An 11281-nucleotide genomic window follows, 5' to 3' on the forward strand; every position below is an offset into this window, starting at 1 on the left:
GTTATTATGCCCTCTAGAGGTGCATTAAAAACATCACAAAAAAACAAAAGAAAACAAAATTAAATTAAAAGGTTTGAACAAAAGGAGGAGGTGTTTGCTTAGGCAAAGCTATGATGTCACATTATCTCAAAACAACATCACTCATTTTACAATTCACTTTAGATATACCGTTGAGCTCAATCAAGGTTGCAGAACAGAAAATCAACATGACTAAATTTATATTTTAGTTCTCAAGAAATAATATTAAAACTCTAACTAAAATAAATTAAAAGAAGAAAAGTGTGAAAGTAAAAACTACTTGCAATCTTGCGTCACACTCAATGTGACTAAGTCTGGTGAAACCGACAGCTGAATCATCATGTTGAAACCTGAAACAACAGATAAGCAGACTTCCTTTCATGCCAACAAATGACAGCTGGTTGTGAAACGTTGTGGCAGGCACGTTCTTGATAACAAGTTGATGAACAAGGTGGGACTGTAAATTCTTTTTAATGGTTAATGAAAAGATCATATTTAATGTTTCTCAGAACTGCAATTTGTAATTATAAAATATTTTATCATCTGTCTCAGGAGGTAGAGTGGGTCATCCACTGCTAGGAAGGTCAGCGCTTCTCCAGTTTGCATGTTGAGATGTCCGTGGCCATGGCCAAAAGCCCTCCACAATGTTGTGAGAGACTGATTACTTTTAAAAACAGCTAAAAACACATCTTTTTAAAATTGCATTTTGTTAACTTTTGACTGTACTTTGTCTTTTTAATCTGTTCCTATACCTTGTAAAGCACTTTGTGATCTTTTATCTAGAAATGTGCTATATAAATAAAATTTTACTTACTTACTTACTAATGTCATGCAGAAAACAGTTACTTCAAATAATTACCACTAAGGATGCTTCTACATACCCCTGAATCATGGGATTAACTGGTTTTTCACAAGAGCGCAAAGGGCAACTGTAGTTGCAAGCATATTATATATATGAAGCTGTTATCGCTTTTTAAAATTTAATCTGCATACTTTGCTAAAATACATTTAAAAGAAATTGTGCAATTATGAAAAAAAGTAATTTTTTTTTAGGGCAGAGAACGTCTACCTTAGCTCAGCTTTAGGTGCAACGCATCAGTTAGGGAGTGTTTTTAGAATAGAGAATCACATTTATGTGAGGTTGCTGAAAACATTCATAGCATCATGAAATCATCCTACAGATTATAAAAACTGCAGCACAAAACATACAGAAGAAAGATGCAATAAGAATATGCAAATCAGAAGCTTCAGTTAAGTTTGAAAACACGTATGATTGAAAGTGTTATATGAACACTTTCAATCATACATTTTTAGATGAAGTCATACACAGAATTTCTGATTATACATACTTAATCTGCTTTGTAGTGTAGTGTAGTGGAGAATAAACTTTGACATTTATTTCTGACTTATACTGAACACAGTGTATGTAAAGTGATAATATTCCAAAGTAAAAAAAAAACAAAAAAAAAACAAAAACATGTTTGTTTAGACATATTTTCAGTGCATATGAAAAGGGAAAGTGGAACCTTTGGCTTGAAACTGGGAAAGTATTGATTTTCATAAACATACAGCAAAAGAGGATTTGGGAGTTTTATGTCAGAAACTAAGTGAAAACCAAGAAGCTAAGCACAGCTTCTGAGGAGCAAGGTCAAATTACATTATGTCTGTGAAGGTTCTCAGTCATCCAGGTCATAGTAGTCAAAGGAGCTTGCAAAGAAAAGCGTCTGGACTTCTTTAAGTTACTTGAAGACGTTTCACCTCTCATCCGAGAAGCTTCTTCAGTTCTAAGGTCAAATGGTGGAGAGTCCCAGATGGATGGTGGAGAGTCAAATTACATTAAGTTCATGTACCTTAGATGCTTACTAATGAATATTCCTATTACGCTGACATATCTCCCATGTTTCCAATTCATGCTTAGTGCTAACAAATCTGTTTCTTCTTTCTGTTCGCAGGCAAAAATAGGTTTTTTTGTGCCTTATGTAAGATGTACAAATGTATCTGTTATGGGTCTTTGACCAAGAGTTTGTGTTTTAGACTCAGCACCAACCAAGTGTGTTTGCTCTCAGAACTGTGTCTTCATACTGACCCTCACATACAACGGTCAGTACTACAGGCAGAAACATGGCTGTGCCGTGGGTTCCCCAGTTTCACCCATTGAGGCCAACTTTTACTTGGAAGAAGTGGAAAAGAGGGCCCTGTTATCCTGGAACACCACGAAGTCATTGGTTCAGGTATGTGGATGACAACTGGGTGAAAATCAGAGATCAGGGTGTACCAAATTCACTGATCACATTAAACCAGAGAACAAATACATCAAGTTCACCAGGGAGGATATGAGAAATGACAGACTAGCCTTCTTAAGAGATTTCAGTCAGTAATGGGGGACATTTAAAAGTTAATGTGTACTGTAAGCAACGCATACAGATCAGTATTTAAGGTTTGACTCTCATCATCTTTCAAACTGGGTGTCATCAGGACGCTACAACACAGACCAAACACCATCCCCACAGATACAGCGGCCAGCGAAGAACAAAAACACTTCAAAAAGGCCCTGAGTAGACGTGATGATCCCAGCTTGACATTTGTCAAAGCCGGGAAGCCACCTAAAGAAAGCTCCAGCCGATCCAGGAAAGAAGGACAACTGCTGTCTAAGCGAAAACCCTTAGTGATCCCTTATGTGTCAGGAGTATCAGAACAGTTGAGAAGTATTTTTTCTAAACATTCTGTAGCTTTCAACTCCCAAAACACACTGCGCCAAAAATTGGTCCACCCCAAGGATTGGGTTCCCCGACACAAACAGAGTAATTGCCAGGAGGATTGAAATGATTTATATGTCGAGAAAACCAAACAGCCTCTGCCTAAGCGGATGGCACAACACAGGTCTAACTTGTCAGGCCTCCCACTGAAAATGTTATGTCCAGATGAACAAAATCAACTTTTTGTGTTCCCATGTGTTTCCACTTCCCTGATCACCCCGCAGTGTGTACATTGTCCTTCTGTTAAGACAGGTCTTCAACTGTCTGCATTTGGGTCGTCTCTCCGCTCCACTCGATTTGCTGCCGGAGATCATGACAGTATGCCCTGATCAGAATAGACCCAGCAGATTTTGTTTATGAAAATTTTGAGGCATGGGCGGTGGCTGCTGGTGGTTGCCGGAGGGCCTGCTGCCCAGCCCGCTGGAGGTTCCACTGTTTCCCAGGCCACATCAGCCGATGCTGGGTTCCTTATGATCCTTCCTGCCAAGACTGCCTCTTCCCTAGATGCTCTCCCCCAGCTGGAAAACTTTGTTTCTGAGCCATAAAATAGTAAAATTCTGTTCATTGTTCTTGAGTTGGCTGGTAATACGACTACTTTATCCCCTCATTTTGGTTTTGGCTTGTTTCATGGTTAGTTCCTCATTTAGTTTGGTTTTTTTTTTTTTGTAGTGTTTTGCCAACCAGCCTGAACAAACTGCTCACCTTCTGTTAACTCTGCTCTCCACGGGTCAGCAATTAGGTCCTCCCTCTGCTCCACTTGATCTGCTGCTGGACATCACGACAAATTCAACGCAGTGTTAAAAAGACAAAGAAGGAACACAGTGGGGAAAGAATACAACAACAAAAAAAGACAGAAATACAGTAGGGGAAATACAAGTTGACTAACACAGCAAAAATGGCTTAAAATTTTGGTTTGAAGGTTTCTAAATGCAGCAGATTTACAGTAAGCTGAATACAAATACTTTTACCAGTACAAGCTTCTCTGTTGAAATGGATAGAAACAGAAATTTACCATAATGACACGCAAACAAGGGCATCTATTATTAGAGCTCCAATGCTATCTCTTTAAATTTAACACTATAAAATTTAGACACTTCAGCAGAGCAGCACAAACTAATTATATCGCAGAGAAGAGGAAGCTAGCTGACCAGTCTTTATTGGCAGACACCCAAGAGCACAACTTCCTGCTCATGGTACGCTGTTCTTTGTGGTTTGACAGTGACACAGAGAGAGAGAGAGAGAGAGCTGACATGGATAAGAGGGTGTTTTTTTGACAGTTACTGACAAGAGTCACATTTGCAGCAGACAGCAGCGTGATGGAGCCACAAGAGATCAGAGAGGGATACTTAGTAAAAAAGGTAAGAATAACTACATGAAAACTACCAGAAAGTTCTTACCATTGTCTTTGTGAACACAGAGCTTCTTTAAAGTATTGATAAAGTAAGTATAAAATACTATTGTTACTTCCTGTAATACTATTGTTTTTGTTTCATTATTTTTTGATAATGAAACAAAAACAAAATTGAGGGAATGACAAGACTAGATTTTTTTTATCCATTGTCAATTCAGTGTAATAACTAAATTTAAGTAAAAAATAATTTTCAAAGAAAAATAAACCCACAACAACAATTTGAATAAAAAGGGTAGGGCAACTTCTGAGGTTTCAAACTAAGATGAAAGAACAGCCACTTGAAAAGGAAATCAGGACACCTGCAGAAAAAGCTTTACTTCACAAAAAGACAATGAATATGTCATTCAGGAATAGCAAAAAACTAACATTGTTTTACTCAATTGGGAACAGCGATACAAGTTTCTTGAAAGGTACTTCATGACAGTCAACTGCACATTTCTGTTCTGTAGTCGCAACAGTGACTCAAGTTCCTACTTCTGTTTACAACACGAAGTAAAACATGAATGTGTTGTGGCCTTGTTCTACTTATAAACTGTCGCTCAAAGAGAACATTTGAATATATGACCTGAAACAATGTCATTTGCAATGCGCTGTCATCAAACAGTGCTGTGAAAACCAGTGAAAAGATGTAACGACTAGACAAATTCCAATGTACTACACAATCACTATGAAGAATATTCACACACTTAGATGACAAGCCATTTCCTGCATGCACAATGGAATTTATTATGAATGTCAACGTTCATACATTTGGTAGGTACATCAGCACACTGTTCTTTTTGTGTCTAGGTGTGACTTTTTTCTTTCCACACACTTGAAATGCTGATCAAAGGCCATTCAGGAAGTGTTTTAAGTTTTGTGACACTGGTTTTCTTTTCAGCGTGCATGACAACAGCTATGTAGAAATGATGACCTTTCGCTTGTTCAATTATGAAAGATGTATGACAGTGCGAGTGGTGTTAGTCATAGCCATGTCTCATGGATGACATATCTAAATTTAGACTATATGGACAAAAATACTGGGCCGCCAACATATCATGCCTCAGCAATGGAAACTCACTGCATTGTATTCTGGCCCACAATGTGGGTGCTGATGTTAAATCTGGAAAGGTTTTTTATGGCCTTTTTATTTTTCAATAAAACATTTTCTTTTACATTTTTGATGGCCAGAGCACATAATTTCAAAAGGCGTTGTTATTGCCACGAGTCAAATGTGTGCAGTCTTTTCCTGTGATGAAATTCTAGAGCTACTCAAAGGCTTATTTTGCATTGAACTTCATCATCTGGACCCCGGACAAAAGGCCACTTGATTGAAAACTATACCACTTTAGGATGATATTCATTAATTTAACTATTTTGTTAAATAATTTAAATAGTTAATTATAATTTGTTAAATAATAATTAAATAAGTCTTTTGAAAAGGTCTTCAGATCTTGGCATGATGAAATCACACGTTAAAAGTTTAGTTCCCTAAGGAGTGAATGGAGCAGAGAACACTGCGAGCTTGACAGATATAATGGTTTGTCTTAACCCAAACAGGTGAAGTTAAACATCTATAAGCACAAACCCAAAGTGAAAGCAGTCTATTAACAGATTCCCCAAGCTGCAGATTCATTTCTGCATTTACATGTCACAAACAAGGGGCCAAGAAAGTATACCCTGCTTTCCTTTTTAAGCGTGCTTGTTAATGTTGCACTTTAGATCAGAGTCCGCATGGGACATATGATTATTTGTTTATTTAAGGGAATTCATTCAAAATCAAAACATAATTAAATTTCTTCTTGCTACATTATTTAAACGAAAAGGTGACACTTTGGTTTGTTTTATATAAGTGACCAGTGGCCTTTAAGGCATGGTGTTTTACATTTTAAAAATAAATGTATACAAAGTATTACATAGCTGTTACCACATGTAATTCTAAGCAGGATGGTGTGTGGAAGAATACATTTATTTTGTATATATATATATACATATATATATATATATATATACACACACACACACACACACACACACACATATATATATATATATATATATATATAATTTTTTTTTGCATTTTGCATTTTGCATTTTGGCTTAAAGCAGCTTATTTCTTATTGATCCTCAGGGTACATTGCTAAACTCCTGGAGTGCAGTGTGGGTGGTGTTGTCAGAAGATGGAGTGGACTTCTATAAAAAGAAAACAGACCGTTCACCTAAAGGGATGATCCCATTGAAGGGAGCAACACTGAGCAGCCCTTGTCAGGATTTTGTCAAGAGGATGGTAAGAAAATGTTGCTATATGGAAAAAAAGAGGGTGGGAACTACTGACTCAAAAACTGCAGTTATTGAGTCATTGGCACATTGGTGACTTTTGCACACTTAGTGACCCCACCCTGCAGCTTTATGTGGTCTCCCACTTTGTGGTTGAGCTGTCGTGACTCCTAAATGCTTCCATTTTACAATAAGGCCACTCACAGCTGACCGGGGAAAAGAAGAAGAAGAAGGAAAGTTTCACTGACTGACTTGTTGCAATCAGGCATCCTGTTTCAGTGAGCTCTTCAAACCTTGTAGAGGCCTACTGCATGGCTAAGTGCTTGATTTCATACACTGTGGCAGTGGGAATAAAAACAGCTGAATTCAAACATTACAAGGAGTAGCTTTTGTCCATATAATGTATTAAGAACTAGTTCTAAAGAGTTAGATGTAGAGATTATTCATTATTCACACTCCACAGTAAAAGTACTAAAAGGTAGATTCAAATTGAGACCATCAATGCCATCTAAATGTTAGACTGACTAAATATGCTTGTTTTAGCTGGTTTTCAAGATAACCACTGAGAAGAAGCAAGATCACTTTTTTCAAGCCTCATACGTGGAGGAGAGAGAGCTTTGGGTCAAGGACATCAAGAGAGCCATAACCTGCATCCAAGGGGGAAAAAAGTTTGCCAGAAAGTCTACCAGACGCTCCATTCGCCTGCCTGAAACAGTCAACCTAGCGTATGTTGTGTTAAATTGTGTTAATATTTTATTCATTATACTTTAAGAACTACAGCAGCAGCTAACAGTAATTGTCTGTCTATTATATAAACACTTGCTATCAGATTACAGTACCTATTTTAAGGTTACAGCATATATACAAAATGTGAAATCTGATATCCCAGCATGCCTAGCTACAACGGCTAAATTACTGGAACATCATTACTTCAGTGAGGTTCAGTGAGCTGTAAAGTGCTTGTACTTCAATAGAATGAAGAAGCAACACTGACAGCACTCTCATTATTTCCCCAGTGCGCTGTACACAGAGATGAAAAACCAGGATGAAGGCGTGAAAGAGTTAAAACTGGAACAGGAGAATCGAGTCTTCAACCACTGCTTCACCGGTACACCTGGCTCAGTTTTGTTGATGTAACAGGTGTGCAAGAATTTCTTTTTTAACTTCAAATGTTCTCACCATTTTTCTTCGTTTCCCCATTTTTGCAAAGGTGCAACGGTGATAGACTGGCTGATTTCAAAGGAAAAGGCGAGAAATAGACCTGAGGCACTCATGTTGGCAACAGGGCTCATGAATGAGGGTTTTCTCCAGCCTGCAGGTGACTTATCAAAAGAGGGAGCAGAAAGCGGAGAGCAAGCAGCCTTCTTAGATGAGACAAAAGCTCTCTATTATTTTGTAAGTTAACCTGAGCAAACACTGCCGTTTAACAATATGTTAACTGTATTATACATAGACTTTATGGACTCGGCAAAAGCATTGTATATTATAAATATATATACATTTGTTTTGTTGTGCTTGCAGGCAGACAGTGGCTTCTTTTGTGAAGGCTACTCCAGTGATGAAGATGTTCTTCTAAAGGAAGAATTCAGAGGAAACATCATAAAACAGGGCTGTTTGGTTAAACAGGTGAATCAGAAAACAAGAAAAATGTTCCCAGCATCTTTGTTGCAACTTATACTCTTAGAAAGTTGACCTACAAAGTCTGCAGACGTCTCCCGATTTGAAGCCACTGTTGTCATTTGTCTTGCTGCAAAACATCCTTCAAAACAGAGATAAAGATAACAGTAACCTCCAGCAGTCGTGTCACTCTCTCAAAGAGGAAACCTGTGTTCGCTGCTGAGTGATACAATCAAATAAAAAATCTGATAACTCAAACTGTGTTATTTGTCACAGGGACATAGACGGAAGAACTGGAAGGTGCGAAAATTCATACTCAGAGATGACCCTGCCTATATACATTACTACGATCCTGCAAAGGTAAATACTGATTTTGGAGATATGCAATCTAATCCAATTTTATTTATAAAGCACTTTAAAATACCCTGCACAGGACCAAAGTGCTGTACAGAAAATAAGTTAAAAACAATAGAATAACAGAAATCAGCAAAAAATAGATAAATAAAATACATAATACATAAAAAATTAAAACAGCCCTATATTATAAAAGAAAACAAGATAAAACAGCATAGAATCAACTAAAAACAACAAAAATAAAACTGAAAACTAAAAACCAACAAAGGCCATAAAGAGGTGGGCTTTCAGGAGTGACTTAAAAACAGGTAGGGAAGTGGCCTGTCTAATCTCTAAAGGGAGATAGTTCCACAGTTTGGGAGCTGCTACAGCAAAAGCACACTCTCCTCTAAGTTTACGCTCAAAATAATAACGGTAAAAATAATTTAAAGAACTGAAACAATAAGGGGTAATCGTTTAGAAACAACCCCTCCCTAGTTACACAAGTTGTCTTCCTTCTGTTATATTCCTCTAATTTCTTTTCTTCTTGTCAGGCTGATGACCCTCTGGGCTCAATCCACCTCCGTGGGGCGGTGGTCACAGCTGTGGACTATGTGCCTGATGGTGTGTGAGACTGCCGCCATGCAATAAACATGTAGCTTTTCTTCTAATAGTTTGTCTTCACGTCATCCCCTTTAACTCATCGCCTTGTCTTTCAATGCTTTCAGCCAAAAAAAAAGATATTGATGGCAACCTATTTGAGATCATCACTGCAGACGAGACTCACTACTTCCTCCAAGCTGCTACAGACCAAGAAAGAAAGGAGTGGATCAAAGCAATACAGATGGTGTCAAAAAGCGGAAAATAACAAATAGCATGGAGCAGCAGGGGAATATGTAACAGCTGCAGCGGCATATCGAATGCAAAAGTTTGGTAGTTCTGTAATTATATTCTGTCACCCACGTTTTTGTATAGTTTTTAATTGTTTTAGAGGAACTTGAAATATAAAGTTCTCTACACACTATCAAACTGCAAACATCACTTCTGCTGTAACTAAAGACAGTCAAATTTAATATAAAGTGTCATAACCAATGTTTACTCTATTTTAGTGAACACGAAGATATGATAGCAAAGTAAAAATGAGCTGAGGAATAAATAGAATGAATTATAATTAGATAACATTGCAAATATCTATTTATTTTAAATATGCTATTCTGTAAAACTACGATACAGCTGAGTCTCACCAAATGACAAAAGATAAAGGCTAAGATAGTATGAAAGATAAACTGGGTTTTTTTGTCCTCCTGAGTCTTATTATTCACTCCACTGTGGTTTTTTGATTTCCTCCTTCTTAACCTGCCCTTCAAAAGCCGGAGACAGTTCTAGCTATCACACGAGCACAGTTGGTTCCTGAGCGTGAACTAACTCCGAATCACTTTCAACCTTCACAGTTTCACACGTTGTGGCTTACAGGCCTGCTGCATACATGAGACACTTTATCAGTGACAGAAACGACAAGCGTACACTATTATGTGTATTCAGAAATGTAATTTTAGTGCTAACGGCTAAACTGATGAGTTCATGAAGGCTTTTTTAGTTTTTCGTTGGTTTTTTTTTAGTTTTGTCTATATTAGCTGGACTAATGCTTATTTATTTCAGACCTATTTGAAAGTGAGAACATTGCCATTCTATTTTAAAATCCCTGTCATATAAGTCAAATTTAGCAGCATACGCCACTACAGACCATCTAGCATTTTATTTTCAGGAGCGATTAGTGGTATTTGAGATGGCCCTTTATCTGGCACCTTGATACTTGGGTTTATATCATTTATGTAAACTACAAATATGTTAATAACCTATCTGATTGTGGTTTCATTTTTCTGTGTTACACGGGACATAGCATTCTCTCTTTTGACACAATGCTTTCTGAGGTGTCACTTAGAGACAACGTTACCATAACGGAAAGGAACAATGGCAAAAACTATGAAGCTGCAGGTCTTTGATATAAATTTGACTCAATAAAATATGTTACTTTGGCCATTTAGGCTCTTTTTTTTAAATGAACAATTTACTCTTAATTTTAATTCTATAGCGCAGGACTGCACAGCTTTGACAACTTTTTCTCCTTTCTACCAAGAGTCACTGCTTCTTAATTTTCTTTCTGTCTTCATGTCTTTTTAGTACAGTACAGTGAACCATTGCCATACTAGAGGGTTAGGTACAATCTTTGGCTTCAACTGTTCCCCTTTCAAGTCATTACTATATCCTTGTTTTGACACAGAGCCTGGTGCTTCTTTAAGTACTTGAGCATGTTTCTCTTCTTAATATTTCTAAGAGAGGGTGAGAGGATAAATCAGCAAAAGCAACATTTCATAATAAAAACAGAATGTCTAACTGTAGCTTCCTGCATATGTTTGTTTTACAATTTTAACACAAGAGGGCGCTATATATCAACTTTATATTTTTGTTATCAGTCAGTTGTGGGAGCTTGTGTTCGGTGTAAAATGGTCATATCACTATGCTTTGAAATCACGTTAGTCTACATACACTTAGACTTTTAATACTGTCCCCATAAGAAATAACCAGGCGCTTCTATGAAGGAAAGATGGAAGACTGAAGCTCAGCTGTTTAATAAAGCGCACTTATGCACCTTGTAGTAAATGGAACTATGTATAAAGCAATAGTATACTAACAACCCTTAGACTATATTTTAAATGCAATGATAGTAAACACTGTATTTAAACAATCAAGTGTAATATCTATAAGACTGGCGTGATTAATTGGAAATCAGTGGAAGTTTTTGAGTCGCATATGTTGACTTGGAGCAGTAAGCATATTGAGTATAGTAAAATGTCTCAGAACGCTTTCCACAGAAAGTCAGTGTTTTAAG

At 37.2% G+C, this 11281-nt stretch overlaps 1 protein-coding gene across 1 annotated transcript; it reads left to right on the plus strand.

The window, feature by feature from the left end:
- Positions 1-568: 568 nt before the first annotated feature.
- On the plus strand, positions 569-10788 carry plek (pleckstrin). Its single transcript, XM_086259325.1, has 11 exons — positions 569-667; positions 2085-2249; positions 4077-4132; positions 6296-6451; positions 6985-7166; positions 7458-7549; positions 7652-7836; positions 7963-8067; positions 8335-8418; positions 8946-9015; positions 9120-10788. Exons 3-11 carry the CDS (start codon positions 4091-4093, stop codon positions 9257-9259), a joined length of 1056 nt encoding a protein of 351 aa, XP_086115451.1. The 5' UTR covers positions 569-667; positions 2085-2249; positions 4077-4090; the 3' UTR covers positions 9260-10788.
- Positions 10789-11281: the final 493 nt, after the last annotated feature.

The sequence above is a fragment of the Aulonocara sp. 'chitande type north' Nkhata Bay genome, linkage group LG13 (assembly GCF_057382095.1).
Source record: "Aulonocara sp. 'chitande type north' Nkhata Bay isolate Kocher_YH1m ecotype deep benthic linkage group LG13, A_spYH_male_GT1.1, whole genome shotgun sequence".
Taxonomy (NCBI): domain Eukaryota; kingdom Metazoa; phylum Chordata; class Actinopteri; order Cichliformes; family Cichlidae; genus Aulonocara; species Aulonocara sp. 'chitande type north' Nkhata Bay.

Coding starts and splice junctions, on each gene's coding strand:
- plek (XM_086259325.1), top strand. CDS start 4,091: ATGGAGCCACAAGAGATCAGAGAGGGATACTTAGTAAAAAAG. Junction 4,133..6,295: donor AGGGATACTTAGTAAAAAAG/GTAAGAATAACT, acceptor ATTGATCCTCAG/GGTACATTGCTAAACTCCTG. Junction 7,837..7,962: donor CAAAAGCTCTCTATTATTTT/GTAAGTTAACCT, acceptor TTGTGCTTGCAG/GCAGACAGTGGCTTCTTTTG.